Genomic DNA, 15751 nt, shown 5'->3' with positions numbered 1-15751 from the left:
TATATACAGGAAGATGTTCACAGAGAGAGATGCTGAGTAAGTCAACAAATGATGACTGAGTCCCCACTTTGTGCTGGGCATTGGCGGAAGACCTCTGAACTGAGCACAGTCCTCACAAAGAAATTCACCTAAGTCCTTCGCCCTAGTCTTCACATGTACTGACCCCACATCCCTATCTTTGGGTTGTCTATCTTCTTTTTTTAAGTCTGTAGAAAACCATTCCGGCATCTGAGCATGTTCAGAAATACACTCTAGATATGCATCAAGCTATGGACCCCCTGACATGTTCCATTATCCAGGAATGCCGGCCGATGCTGGTGTAATGACATACCTGTGGAGCCCATGGAAAGGGAGAACCCGCCTCTGCTCCAGAGGCAGCCCCGGCAGGCTCTCATTCTCCAGCAAGGTCATCAAGAAAAGGGGACGTTAGGAGCTTGGTGAGAGGCCAGGGGGCTGCTATGAAAAGGAGTAAGCATTTGCTAAGTAATCCTGAAAGGGCAAGTTGAAAGGAACGGTGCTTACTCGCCTGGATCACAGCTATTAAGTATACAGAAGGGACTGGGTTGGGCAAGTTTTGTCCTGGGTGGTGAGGACACAGGTATCATCACACACAGGACCCACAGAGATCATGGCTTCAGAGGCAAAGCCCTATGTGGTTTCTAAGCACTCTGTGTAGGTTTCTAAAGAGATTTGGTCTGTCAAACTTTGGAATGTGTGTCCAGAGGAAATTATAGGTGACCTTTTCTTACCTCCCTCCCCTAAATCAAGGATGATCAGAGATAATTCAGTTTAGAGTGACAAGCCTCTGAAGAAGTTGAGGTTTCAGTTCGATACTTGAGTCACTCTTAGCTTTGTAATTCCTTGACATGAGAATCTGATATTAAAAAAAAAATGTGTTTGTGAGTGAATGTGAGTGTGAGATTGTGTTTGTGTGTATGTATGTATGTGTGTGTGTGTGTGTGTGTGTGTGTTAGTGGAGGCTGTGGCTCCCACATCCTTCCTTCCTAGAAAAAGGAATTCAAACATGTCTTGGGAACATTTTTCCAAGGAGAGCTGCAGTTCTGTTTGGAGACACATCTTAGCTGCTCCATTCTTGCAGGAAAGCATGGTTTGATATGGCCTGTACATCAGCTGCTATAGCATCCCCTGTGCAGCAAGAGTATAGATGGCACTGTCTCCAATGGGGCCACTGAAGGAGGAGGCTGAGATCAGCCAGAGATGGAGGAATCACATGAACATCATCATCATCTGCTGTGTCTAAGAGCATTCACATCTCTTTCTTCTGAGTACACGGCTTTCTACTCTATTACAGAGGATACAAAAGAGAAAGTAACATGCTCCAAGTTTAATACATGACTCCTGTGCAGTTTGACTTTATTAACTAAGAAAATAAATTAACTTTCTAATGGTAGGCACAAAAATTCAGTCTGATTTCCAAAGATTTCTATGACGGTAAACGCAGAAACATTGGCTGCATTACAAGGAAGTTCCAAGAAAATGTCCCTAATTGCCCCACGTCTAGTCTATTTACTCAGGAGCAAATTAAGAAAGAATAAAAAACCTTATTTTTATCTCTCTGAGTGTCAGAGAATAATATGTCTTTCTGGGCAAACTCTAAATGCTTTAGAATTCACACTTTTTTCCAGAGTTTCCCATTTTCTCTTACGTATTTTGAAGTTCCAGTCAGATACAATTATACATTTTTACAGATCTTGTGTCCGCTGTAGTTACCTGAAACTAAAACGAATTGCAAAGGCAAGCAAACATACCTTCCCCTTTGTTTATACACAAACTCTGGTGGTGGACTGTCACTATGGGCCCCAGGTCCATGGAGAATGGGGACCAGTCACTTTGGTCACCTCTGTGAATCTCTGCTGGAGTAATGTCAAGCCCTTCCACCTAACTCCACCTGCAACAATTCTTACACAGCTCCAACCACGACATGAAACGGTGAGTGACAAACGAGGACCAAGTAAACTGAATAGAGATGGGATGAGAACAACAATCTGAGAAGTAACACAGATCTTTCTGTATGGAGGGGAATGCCCTATAATGTGGCTGGAATCTCACAGCCTTTGTAAGGTCAGATTCCTCCATAGACAAGCACCACTGGAATTATTTAGAGGTGAGTGACTGATTTTGTTTTTATTTATTTTTTTTTATTTTATTTTTTTGAGATGGAGTCTCACTCTGTTGCCCAGGCTGGAAAGCAGTGGCACAATCTCAGCTCACTGCAACCTCTGCCTCCCAGGTTCAAGCGATCCTCCTGCCTCAGCCTCCCAAGTAGCTGCGATTACAGGTGTGCGCCACCACGTCCAGCTAATTTTTTGTATTTTTAGTAGAGATGGGTTTTCACCATATTGGCCAGACTGGTCTCAAACTCCTAATGTCAGGTGATCCACCTGCCTCGGCCTCCCAAAGTGTTGGGATTATAGGTGTGAGCCACCGCACCTGGCCTTTTGTTTGTTTTAAATAGATCATGTGGATTCCAGTGATTTTCCTAGTAAGAAGTCTACTAATCTCCTATTAAGAATTCTGGGTTTTAATAACTACCAGGAGTCTTGGTGTTGCAAAAACTGCTTAAAAAGTGACCAGAGGGATTGTTTGTTTGATAATGCTAGGTGTTCCCTATCCTTGTTTAGGTATGAGTAGTCACTGTTAGATTCAACAGTTTTACATGTTTTTTCACCATTATCTTACAGGCCTGAGCACAGGGCAGTGCCATATCCTGGTTGTAATTTAAAGAGACATCTTAGTCAAGACTATGGTTGAGGGCATGGGAATTAGGTGAGAAAAGGATTTTTAATTTTTTTTTTTTTTTTTTTTGAGATGGAGTCTTGCTCTGTCGCCCAGGCTGGAGTGCAGTGTCATAATCTCGGCTAACTGCAAGCTCTGCCTCCCAGGTTCACCATATTCTCCTGCCTCAGCCTCCTGAGTAGCTGGGACTACAGGCACCCACCACCACACTCGGCTAATTTTTTGTATTTTTAGTAGAGATGGGGTTTCACTATGTTAGCCAGGATGGTCTTGATCTCCTGACCTTGTGATCCGCCCACCTCTGCCTCCCAAAGTGCTGGGATTATGGGCTTGAGCCACCGTCCTGGCCAATAAGTATCTGTTGACCTAAGTTGGATGCTAAGTCAGAGGAGCTCAGAGCAATGTTCACATGAGCTATGCTTACCACTTCATCTCTAGAGTATAGGAATGCATGTGTACTACAACTGGCCATAAGCCACAGAGGAGAAACCCAGAAGCCAGCCTTCTAATTTGTAGCTCTGACAGCCCATGTATGATTTGACTGTGTGTCAGAATCTCTATCAGCAGGTAAGGAAACAACAGCATATAAAGGCATCCTGGACTTTCTCCCTTGCTACATTTTGAAAAATGAAGAACTTCCCATCAGGCGAGCAAAGAGTTGATAATGCAAAGGCACAAAGGGTATACCTTGTTTCTATTCTGGAAGTCTATCCCAGGAACCTGCTTTCACTGAGAGTTTGAAGGGGCTTAGGGTGAAACAGTTATAAAGACAATTAGGAAAAAAGCAAAACAGAACAAATAATACAAAACCTCTCTGAGATATTGAAGATAATATGCTAGCAAGGGTCATAAACTCGAAAACTTGATTGTATTAGTGCAATCCTCTGCCAATTAGCTAAACTTATCTTCTTTCAGTACCCAATGGTTTTAAGCTTTAAATGTTGGTAAGTACAATATTTTTGGAACAGCTTTAATCAGCTAAGTTGGCAGTTTAGCTTATTTATTTTATTCAGTGTCTTACTGTTTCTACTTCTTTTATATCCAAAAAGTGTTTGAGTTGGTACATTTAGTTATAAAGGCATTTAACATTTATATAAAGGCATTTACATTTTAAATTAAGACACAAGAAATTCTAAATGGTACTTGAGATACCCTTGAGAGAAGCATCTCATTTCTTGTATTTGCAGATACCTCATATATTTATAAATCAACTCTTTTGCATATTTAAGTCAGACAAAAATACGAAGAGGCACAATGTCTCTCATTAGAGAAAAACGCAATTATTCTACTTAGTTATGTTTTTAAAATAGCCTGACATTTAAAATAATAGATGAATATATAATTTGCTCATCAGTAATGGGCAGTTCCCTTGGAGGTATCATCAGTGTGTTTTATAAGTTACTATTTCAGAGGAGTTTCATGAATGCAAAGATTAAAGCTAGGAAGCAGAGAGAAACCACTGCAGAATGACACCACCCTACTTAACACCCATAATACTGAACAGTAACAACAATTAAACCTCACAAATTAAGTCAATGTACTGAATTCCTGTTGGGTGAGCTAAAGATAGGACATTTATGTGTAGTGATTTTTCCCCATACTAATTCCGCATCCACAACCACGTACCCAAACAAACATCACAGCAACATATTATACTGTAAAGTATTAAATGATATTTCAGTGTATGCCTTTATTTCTTGTCTCGTTTCTCCAAGTGATAATTGAGATCTCATTTACCATGCATGAGCACTTACATTCCCTTTCTGAGAACATTTCTGATATTGTCGGTATAAGAGAGAAAAGTCATTTATTCAAAGGTTGCCTTATTAATAATCTGTAGTTTTTGTTAAATATCTAGATTACCTGGCCAGTCAATTTGTCTCTATAGCCTAAGAAAGAAGAAAAAGACTAGCTGCCATACTCAATCCAAAAGAATCGGGGTATGAATATTTATAAGGGCATCAATATTCAACAGTGTCTTACAGTCATGCTCCAAGCTAAATAAAAATAAAACCACCAGAAACATTACAGTATAATAGGATAAGAGCTAAGAAATATGTACAAATTCATTGACAACATCTGTGCAAGTGTCGTGGACAAAACATTTAAAAAGAAATCTACATAAAACAAAGTAGATAAATTTATCAAATATTGATAAATTTTCAGAGACGATATAAAAGTACACAAAACATGAAAGAGAGAAAGGATTTAAAAAATAACCACTAAGCCAATACGTATAGTACAAGTTTACAACATTTATATTACAGAATGATGGAAACCAGAGACAAAAACGATTTGGTAACAAACAGCAAAGAAAGTTTCACCACCAATCACAAGGAAGAAAGACATTCTTTTTCAAATGAAAACACAGACCGCCAGAACTCATCCCCCGCGTCCCCCAACCCATACACACATAGAAAAATAAAAGCAAAGGCGAAAGTTGTCTACAGCAACAGGACAGACAGAGGTGGGAAGTATTTGGCAAGTTGCATCACAGGAAGTCAATCACGATTGGCTAACGATGATGGTACCTGGCTCTGTTGCAGGTCACTGCTTTGCCTGAGAGGAGCGACTGATGGAGGAGGCACACCTGACGTCGACGCAGACCGGCCTAATTTGCAGCTTACTTTAGGCTCTGGAAACAAGGGGGAAAAGACACAATATTAGCTGACTGACATCTGAAATAATGAAGTGGCTTTTCAGTCTTCCTGTTTGTTTTGTTAGTTATTCTTGGAATATACAAAATGCTCCTGATGTTTGCTAATCATTAGCGGGTGATAAAACACTTTCATAACAGTTGACTCTAAAAGGAGCCTTATTCCCAAATCAGCTTCTGGGGAACAAATCTCAGAAGCACAAGCCTTGTGCCCTTGCACATTTTACCCCACTTAGGGTTGGTTCCTATGGAGTCATCCCTGGAGCAACAACAACCCATTAGGGGAACAAGCAAGTTCACTTTTAGCTTTGGTCCATAGGATTTCTGTGTCCTAAAATGTCTTATCTCCCTTCTGCAAATGTTCTGCTTTCCTTCCTTCCATGATTGCTATCATCATGTTTTCAATGTAACATTTCTTCAAATTATCTTGATTTGCATGAAATTTTATAACTGTCTTCCAAGACTTTTGCTATCTTTCATAATATTATTTTTCCAACTAAAAAAGCTTTCTCCTACCTCTTCTCTAATTTGAGGAGCCCAAATTAGCTGCCTAGGCCACTGACAGGATGCTTTAGAGATTACAATTTGAGGACTGAAAGCGTTCCCTTCATCCAGAAATTACAGGATATATGGGAGGTAGAGATGATGAATTTAAAGTCATATTTGAAGATATTTGATAAAGGAAAAAAAAGTCATAGAAAGAAAAATGGACATTTGTATTTTATCACAAACTTCAATGTGAGCTGTTGGTTTTTGAGTGCTTAGTGCATTCCAGCTTCTGTGAGGAATTACACCTAAATTCTCTCTAATCCTAAGAACTCTCTTTGGAGCTACAGAGTTAGCTATCAATACCCTCAACTTACAAATTAGAAACCTAAGGTTCTCCAAGTTCAGTCTTTGCCTAATAAATAAACAGGTGCTTTTCAAAAAGTCTTTCTTTATAAACTTGACCTAAAAATTAAACTCATCCAACAACTCGTTTTAAATGATATGACATAACTATGGTACTGAGAACTGACACAGGTGCCAGAGAACCAGAATGTGCTCAATTCTGTTGGAAGAAAAGAAAATGTGTTGCTCACGCTGGGGAGGTGCACTATCCTTATGCCATTTCTATATGAATCGCACTTCAGAGAAAAGCATTGACTATATCTGCATTGCATGAATGGTTCACTGCCAACTTCAGTTTCCATCAATTGCCTTCCACTCCTCCACTCCCAACCCCTCTCAGACACAACATGCAGACACACAGAATGAGTAAGCTTACGCCTACTTACACACAGACTCATACACTCTCACCCATATGCACCTTTCCTCTCTTAGTCCTGTTTCCACCTATTCAACAGTGCTTCACCTCTCTATTAAAATTATTCTCCTAAGGGAACTAATAGTTTTCTTTCTTGGCAAATCAAATAGTATTTTCTCTGTACTTCTGATTTAGAGGAAAACAATAAATGACAATAAACAAGGTTTGGACTTAGAGCTAATTTTGAATCTGACTCTGCTAGGTGTATGATCTTAGACAATTGTTTTCATTATTTAAATTTTAGTTCTCCTCAAATAAAATGAATTTAGTCACTTACTCAACATTCGTCATCTATGTATTTTATGCCTACTATGTGCCAGGAACTTGCCAGAGAGTAGTGACCAAAATCCCAGTATTACCTTATGGCAATAGTGCAATCTGCAATATGCAATAGGGAGTGCACAGTCTATGCAGTAAACATAGGCATTAAACAATAAATGATAGGCCGGTCACGATGGCTTACGTCTATAATCTCAACACTTTGTGGGGCTGATGCGGGTGGATCACTTGAGCCCAGGAGTTGGAGACTCCATATTCTAATTACGTTTATGTATTCTCAGGGGAGAGACATTAAATCTAAAATCATTTGCTGAAAATTAGGAAATATGTTAGAAGGAAGAAGTAGAGAGTGCCGTGGTATCATTTATCAGAGTATCCACTGTGTTCTGGGGAGCAGGGCAAGGAGAGACCCTGAAGAAGCTGTAGTAATTAACACAGGACTGAATGGGCAGCAAAATCTGAAGTGGGAAGGATACTAGAACCACAGACTTACTTTCTGGCTGATCCAGAGTCAAAAGCATTTCAGAATTTATTGCTTGCATATTATAATGAAATAGTAATAGTGAAATATCCTGGTTTCCAGGTTAGTGGAGAAGAGTTGAACTAGTGCTAAGTAAACAGATAAACTGAATTACATGCAAAATTCATAGAAAAACACAAGACACATAACAAGTGCTTTTAGTGAATGCTGGATCTCGTTCCCTACACACACACACACACGTACACATGCACTTGCACATGTACGTGCATGGTGACCCTTACCTCTATTCCTCCTTCTACTTTTAATCAAGTCAACTACATTCTCTTTCTGGAAAATGACTCCCTTTCCGTCTGTGATATGCATTCCTTCACCTCACTCTCAACCCAGTGTCATGTCCTTTTAGCTTTATCAACTTGTGCCTTGCTTGGCCTTTTCTCTCCACACCTTCTCTCTTAAGAATATCAACATTCTCATGGTTTCAAAGATAGTGTTTTCCCTTGGAGTCACATGCAGGTTCCCATAGCTCTGTCCCCTTCCCATGCTCCTGTTTGATTTTGAGCCCCTGTGCTTCTGGTCACTAGGCTGTCTTCATTGTCTCAGGATGCAAACCAAGTTCTAGTTTCTTCTCAATGGATCTTTCTTCTACTTTTCCTATGTATAGTAAAAACATCACCTCCATTTTCCTAAAGGCTTAGGGTCCAGATCTTGTCCTTTTTCAGTTCAGAGCTTTCTTTTCCTCTCTCTGTAGTAAATGTAGTCCTGTTAGAATTTGCTTTTTTCTCCTCCTTGCCATGGCTCCTATAGTTATCTCAACTCATCTCAGAAACCTCCCCATAATCTCTGCTCAAATCTGACTTGGACATGATGCAGACTGTGTTTCCTAGATTACCATAGGCCACTCATCTTGTTAAAAAACGTTCAATTGCCTAATTTCCAGAGTTCCTCTGTGACCTGGCTCCACCTGATCAGGTCCACTCTATTTTCCACTGCTTCTTGCTTCCTAAAATAGATACGATTTGGGCCCGGTGCAGTGACTCATACCTGTAATCCCAGCACTTTGGGAGGCCAAAGCGGGCAGATCACCTGAGGTCAGGAGTTCGAGACAAGGCTAGCCAACATGGTGAAACCCTGTCTCTACTAAAAATACAAAAATTAGCTGGGTGTGGTGGTGGATGCTGGTAATCCCAGCTACTCAGGAGGCTGAGGCAGGAGAATCACTTGAACCCAGGAGGTGGAGGTTGCACTGAACCAAAACCATGCCATTGCATTCCGTCCTGGGCAACAAGAGCAAAACTCCATCTCAAAAAAAATAAATCTTATATATATATACACACACACACTCACACACACACCTATATATATAAATATATATATACACACACACATACACACATATACACATATATATATATATATATATATAAAAAATAAAATTTGGTCTACCCTCTTGGTATCCACTTTTGATTCTTCCATCTTTCACCTCAAGTTGTTGCCAAGTATGGACTTCAATCAAACCATATCTTACCATTTTCTAAGACCTGCTTCAAAGTGTACTTTTATTATAAAGCATCCTGTGGTCTTGTTTTCTTCTTTCTCTCTTCTAAACTGCCTTATCACTTAGATAGCATTTGCACTGCTTGCTGTGGTTTTCAGCATTTTTGCTGGTAGGAACCACCTAGTAAGCATTCTATTATTATGTATTTTTCTTTCACTGAAGATACTCAGATTAACCTAGAAAAGGTCACTGCAACTCCTCAAAGCAAGGAGGTAATGATGTAACAAAGAATATGCTATAAGACATAGCTTCAAGCCTCTCTCCCCTACTTATTAAGGCAGCGATTCCAGTTAGAGGGGATGTGACCCTCTGGGCTCCTACAGAGGAGGTATGACATTTGAAAACTCTCCCTTGATTTTGTGCGGGTGTTTAATATCTGCCCACCCATTCTTGAAAATACCACTGGATTCTCTCTGAGGCTGTTTAAACACAAGTGTATCATATGATGACATAGATATAATATCCTGGTAACTTATAAATTAACCTCATTTCCCAGGATGCCTCAATCCTTGCATACCTTAAGGAATCATCCTTCATTATACAAAACAATAAGCAAAGCATCCATCAGAACCCTGGTTGACATGTTTCCATAATATGCCAATGTTTCCATACATGCCATGACTAGCTTAGCACATTTGGTCACATGGAATGAGAAAATTCTGTATTTTTTTTCCTAGAAAAGGATAAGAATAAGAATTATTTGCTATAGAGATTTTTTCCAGTTTATGATGAAGATATTATCATCTGATGAAAAAAGATTATCTAACCAGATAAAAGCTTTTATATCACCTAAGGTACCTAAAGATTAATTTCCCCTTTTGTGGGTTTCTGGTCAGACCAACTTAAACTGTTTCCATTGTAGACAACATTATCTCCAATGCACAGACTATGACTCACCAAAATTCAAGCAAACTCCCAATTTCACCCTGACCTGGAAACGTCTTGCTTTACCCCCATAGCATGCCAGTCTAGATCATGTCTAGGTTCATCAAGTCCCCTAAGGCACTGCAATATAAACCACTAACGACCCACTGAACATGGCAAATCAAACTGCTAGCGAAGCACCTTGTGTGGGCTAGTTCTAGAGTCAGGTCACCCAGTGGTCTAATGTTCGATCCCAGCATAGAATATGACTCCACATGCAGGGACAGACTAGGATCATTACCATATATTCATAATGTACATACACATACACAGGCAGATACACACACACACACACACACACACACACACACACTCCATAACACTGCTGCTTAATGGTATCACATGGCAGGTTTGTTTTTTTGTTTGTTTGTTTTTTGAGATGGAGTTCTGCTCTTGTTGCCCAGGCTGGAGTGCAAAGGCACAGTCTCGGCCCACCACAACCTCTGCCTCCCAGGTTCAAGCAATTCTCCTATCTCGGCCTCCTGAGTAGCTGGGATTACAGGCAGGCGTCACCACGCCTGGATAATTTTGTATTTTTAGTAGAGACAGGTTTTCTCCATGTTGGTCAGGCTGGTCTGGAACTCCCGACCCCAGGTCATCTGCCCGCCTTGGCATCCCAAAGTGCTAGGATTACAGGCATGAGCCACCGTGCCCAGCTAGCAGGAACAGTTTTTAAATGGTGAGATTTTTGTTTATCTCACTTATTTTGGCTCTTCTTTCAGTTTCACATGATTCTTAACCTAAATGTATTTGGAATTTCCTATGGTGTTTCTCAGACAGGGATGATGAAACAAATCCTTACGAGGTTGCATCCACCAAGGTTTCTTTGACCAAAAGAATTATCTGAAGCAATGATGAAAATTCTAGGAAAGATTCTAATTATAACCAAGCCTTTCAGAGATCCTTTAGGCCTGTGACATCAAAGTCCAATTGTTCACTCACCTACCTTTGATGGAAAGAATTATCTGAAGCAATCCTGAAAATTCCAGAAAAGATTCAAATTATAATAAAGCCTCTCAGAGACCCTTTAGGCCTGTAACATCAAAGCGCAATGTTTGGCTCACCTATCTTTGGAAATGCAATGCTCTTTGAGACTTGAATAGTGAGGCTAAGGAACCATGACCCTGGAAACAATAAGTTTTGATCTGGAATTTTGATAGATAATTGCCAAGAATTTTGGGGTCTACAAACAATGGGCACATGCCTGCAAAGAGATCTAAGACAGAGCTTTCCCACCCCAAGGAAAATTCACCCAATTGAGAGATTAATTATTAACTAGAAGGCACTTGTTCTTCCTATATCCAAGGAAAATTTTCCTTTGAGAACTCTTCTAGTATCATCCTAGAAGTAAAAATTGACTCACTTGTGCATTTTAGTGAAGATCAAGTGTAAAGAGAATAAGAAAAAAATGAGAACAAGGTTGATTCAGAAAGAGAGAGAGGAGGTGGAGGAGGGAAACAGAAAGGAAGGAAAAGGAAGACAGAAGAAAAAAGAAGGGAAAGGATGGAAGGAAGGAGAGAAGGAGAGAGGAAGGGATGAACACAGCTTGTGTTTTGTTTTGTTTTGTTTCCCACCCAGACTGGAGTGCAGTGACGCGATCTCAGCTCACTGCAACCTCCGCCCTCTGGGTTCAAGCAATTCTCTTGCCTCAGCCTCCAGAGAAGCTGGGACTACAGGTGCTTGCCACCACGACCAGCTAATCTTCTGTATTTTTAGTAGAGACAAGATTTCGTCAAGTTAGCCAAGCTGGTCTCAAACCCCTGACCTCAGGTGATCTGTCCACCTCAGTCTCCCAAAGTGTTGGGATTACAGTCATGAACAACCATGCCTGGCCTTTCTTTTTATTCTTAATAGATATAAACTTTCATTGCTTTTTTTTTTAAGATAATCATTTCTCATCTTTCCTCTAAGGAAAATTGAATTTTTGTTCAGTATTATGTCATTAGTATTGTTATAGGATCATCTCCACAGCGTCTGCTATTACTGTGAGTATTGGAGCTCTATTTGTTTCCAGAAAAAAAGATAAATGACCATTCTCAACCACTGTATTTGCATAACCATATAAGATTGGTGTATTTTCATACACAAAATAACAATTTCATCTAGCATTGAAGAAATAAAATCAGTCAAATTCTGAGGACACATATCTTTTTTCCATTTTTTTCAATACATAACATATTTGCTGTACTAGCAAAGACATAATGATTCCCCCAAGTACTGATAATGCTGAAAGTTTCTAATCGATGATTTGGGTTACACAGAAGTCACAGAGTGGCTTTTAAAATTTTATTTATTTATTTATTTAATATACCAAAGTATGCCCATTGCAAACTCTAATTTTTGGAAAAGACTTTTTTTTTTTTTTTTTTTTTTAATAACACATGTGCTATTTGAGATAAACTGACACCTGACTCCAAAGGGGCAGTTTTGCCAGGACTATATTAAAATTTTCCAGCATTCTGAACACTTCGTTTGAGGCTCCCATCACACATCAAGGTGAACATAGTAAGATGCCCTTGTGTCCCACACTAAATGTAATTTTTCCCCGAATATAATTTGAATTTTTATTTTTTTGAAATTGTTAGACTGTGCATAATCCAATTAATTATGATTGGCTATGACTTCTACAAGTAATTGTGCACACTCAGGAATCCTTACAGGACTTGACAATGTAGTCTAGAGATTATTTCAAAATTGAATGGAATTGCTTGAATACTAAATTTAACAATTACTTCAAACTATGTCACACTTTTTTACTGATTTAAACATTAATGTGAATGTGGCAGTTTTGGAATTTTGGTGCTATGATTTTTTAAAAAATATTAAATATTTTATAGATCTCTGGAAAGGTGGTAGACCTAGGCATAGTGACTATGGAGATGAAAAGATAAAACTAATCTGATAACTGCCTTGATCATTTTGTGACCGTGAAGAAAAGAAAGAAAACAGGATGCAAGAATCTATCTTGGGAGTAGCCTCTCTCTCTCTCTCTCTCTCTCTCTCTCTCTCTCTCTCTCTCTCTCTCTCTCTCTCTCTCCTTCCCCATCCCCACCCCTCAGCTTTTCAAGGAGTTTTCCTCTGGGGAGACAGCTGAGATTTGCATAGCTGTAAATGATGCCTGGGATCCTGTAGCCATGGACTGAGGTCCCAGTGTTATTTAGGACAGAAGGGTTGGATAGTAAAACTATTGATGTTGGAATAAATGATGATTCTTTTTGGGAACACTAGAAATCTGCTGAAGACGTAAAACCCAGAGAAAAGTAAGGTGGCAATGTGGTGGCAGCTCATGATCCAATGTACCCATTACATTCCTTGTCTTCCATCTTTTATGTACAGAGCATATAAATCATACTACATAAAACACAGGGATGCCCAAGATGCTGCAATGCATAGCTGGTTTCATCCAAGGCAACATAGTGTAGTGAAGCATTAACATTTTTTTATTTGACAGCCTCTTTCATAATAATATATAATTTCTAAAACACCTTGGGATATTCACCACTTTAGCTGAATATGAAAATGTGCTTTTATTTTCAAATAATACTTTTTTCACATTAAAAGTGAATTAAAGTATATATGAAAAAAACAACATAATTTCCATTTAACAGGTCAATCATGCTCCTTAATTATTTTAAAAATCATTATGTAAGGAAAATCCATCAGTTTCAATATAAACTCAAAAAGTTTTATCATAGTTGTAAAGGATCAAATACATATTCCCATGAAGACAGACATTTCACTTTGTTTTATGGCATCAAAAATACAATATACAAACAAACAAAATCCTTTTGTCACCTGATGTTATAAACGAATGCATGACAAGAATCACTTGACCTATTTAAAAATACATTATATTTTGCTTCTAAGTAATAAAATCATAAAAAGGAAATGCCAAGGTTACATTTTGTAGATAACCCACCTTGTGATGTGGCAACTCTTTACTCCTAATAGTTGAAAATCAAAACTGGATATAATACTGATGGTATTTCCTCAATATACCATTGAATTTTGTACTTTGTCAAAGAGCAAACATTTTGAGAGAAAGTGTGACCAGTTATTATAACATTGATGGTCCTCATTACTATGTTCCATTACAATGGCCATGTTCCTTATACTTTTGCCTTGAGCCAACTGACAATTATAGATATAAACTAAGCAATGTCTGGCTATGAATAAGCCTAATCTAAGACTGTGCCCACTCAAATCCTCCATGGCAGAGCACTTCTACCTGATCTCCAGTAGTGGTTATGCTTCTTCACTTTATAGCAGAAGTTCTGGGGGTCTCTAAGATGTTTTGGGGGACAGAGCATAAGGTCAAAACTGTTTCATAAAAATATTAAGATGTTATTTGCTTTTTTACTGTATTGACAAATACACTGAAAGTCTCAAAGCAATGGATAAATCGGCCACCACTTTCACACATCAAAGGAGCAGCACTAAACTATACTAGTGACTATTTGTTTTCTACTAACAAATAGACTTGGATATTTGGTAGATTTTTTTTTTTGAAAATGAATGGAGTGAGTCTATTTCTTCAAAGAAGGCAACTGACAGCATCTGTCGACAATAATAAATTTGAGCTTTCAAGCAAAAATTAAAAATTTGAAAAAGTTTTTACCCATCACTGTGAGCTTGAGATTATCCTAATACTTAAAGGCTGGTTTTATGAGATCACTAGTGATATTAACAAATGTGATATATTGATTTTTATAGCAAAATGTGTCAACACATGGAAGACCCATATGACTTAATGAACTGCTATTTTCTAAATGCACGATGTTATAAATCATGATGGGTAAAACACTGTATTTTACAGTTCAAGATAGAGCAATAGATTCAAATGTAAGACAGCATGGTGAGTTTATTGATATACAGTTAACATTGCTACTAACCTTTAAGACACTACTATTCATTTAGTTCTGGAATAGTATTAATAAAGAATATCCACAATTATATAAACAAGCTATTTAAGTATGTCTCCCTTTTCAACTACACATCTGTATAAGGACAGATGTTTTTGATATATTTAACCAAAGCAAAATATTACAATAGATTGAATCCAAAAAAGATAAGAAATTCTATGTTCTGTTGAATCAGACATTAAAAAGATTCTCGCAAATGTAAAACAAGTTCAACCTGCTCACAATTTGTTATAGTTTTAGAAAATATATTTTTTGAGAAAAATGTCACTTATGTTAATATACTATGGGCTTGTTTTTAAATTTTTAATTACTAGATAAAATTTTAAGTTTCCAATTTTAATTTGTAATACGATAAATATTATTATACTTAATTCTTATAAAGGAAAGTTTTTGGGGCCCTCAATAATTTTAAGAACAAAAGGTGTCCTGAGGTCATAGTTTGCGAATCGTTGCTTTATACAGTCTGTCCCTAAAAAGCTCTATTAAAAAGGTAACTTTTTATATAATTAATTTGCCAGTTGTGTATTTTCAATCAATGAAACATAGGAAAATGTCATGTTTATGCACAAGGAACATGGGAAATCCTTTGAAAATGTCAAGGGTTTTGGGAACCACCAGTTAGGAAATGCTTTCCTGGAAAAATCTCTATCGCAAAATCTAAGAAACACTGTTTTCTGCCCATGAGACCTGAGGGAAGTTATACAAACTCTCGGGGTATTTTTTATTATCTATAACAAGAAGCAAATTCCAAGGTTCTACTCATTGATTCTTTGATGGTAGTAAATGAAATTTGTTAAAATAATTGAATGACCTCAAAGATACTCTTGATTAATCATGAGCTGGTTTATTAAGGTTATTTCTTTTATTACTC

At 38.1% G+C, this 15751-nt stretch overlaps 1 protein-coding gene across 1 annotated transcript in view; it reads right to left on the bottom strand.

Moving 5' to 3' along the window:
* NYAP2 (neuronal tyrosine-phosphorylated phosphoinositide-3-kinase adaptor 2) overlaps window positions 1-15751 on the bottom strand; it is a 293051-nt gene that overhangs the window by 40117 nt on the left and 237183 nt on the right. The window contains 1 exon segment of the mRNA XM_007966466.3: window positions 5289-5392. Coding sequence (XP_007964657.1) covers window positions 5289-5392 — 104 coding nt within the window.

The sequence above is a fragment of the Chlorocebus sabaeus genome, chromosome 10, assembly GCF_047675955.1.
Source record: "Chlorocebus sabaeus isolate Y175 chromosome 10, mChlSab1.0.hap1, whole genome shotgun sequence".
Taxonomy (NCBI): domain Eukaryota; kingdom Metazoa; phylum Chordata; class Mammalia; order Primates; family Cercopithecidae; genus Chlorocebus; species Chlorocebus sabaeus.
Note: the sequence above shows the minus strand (reverse complement) of the source record. Positions and strands in the feature narration are given on the sequence as shown.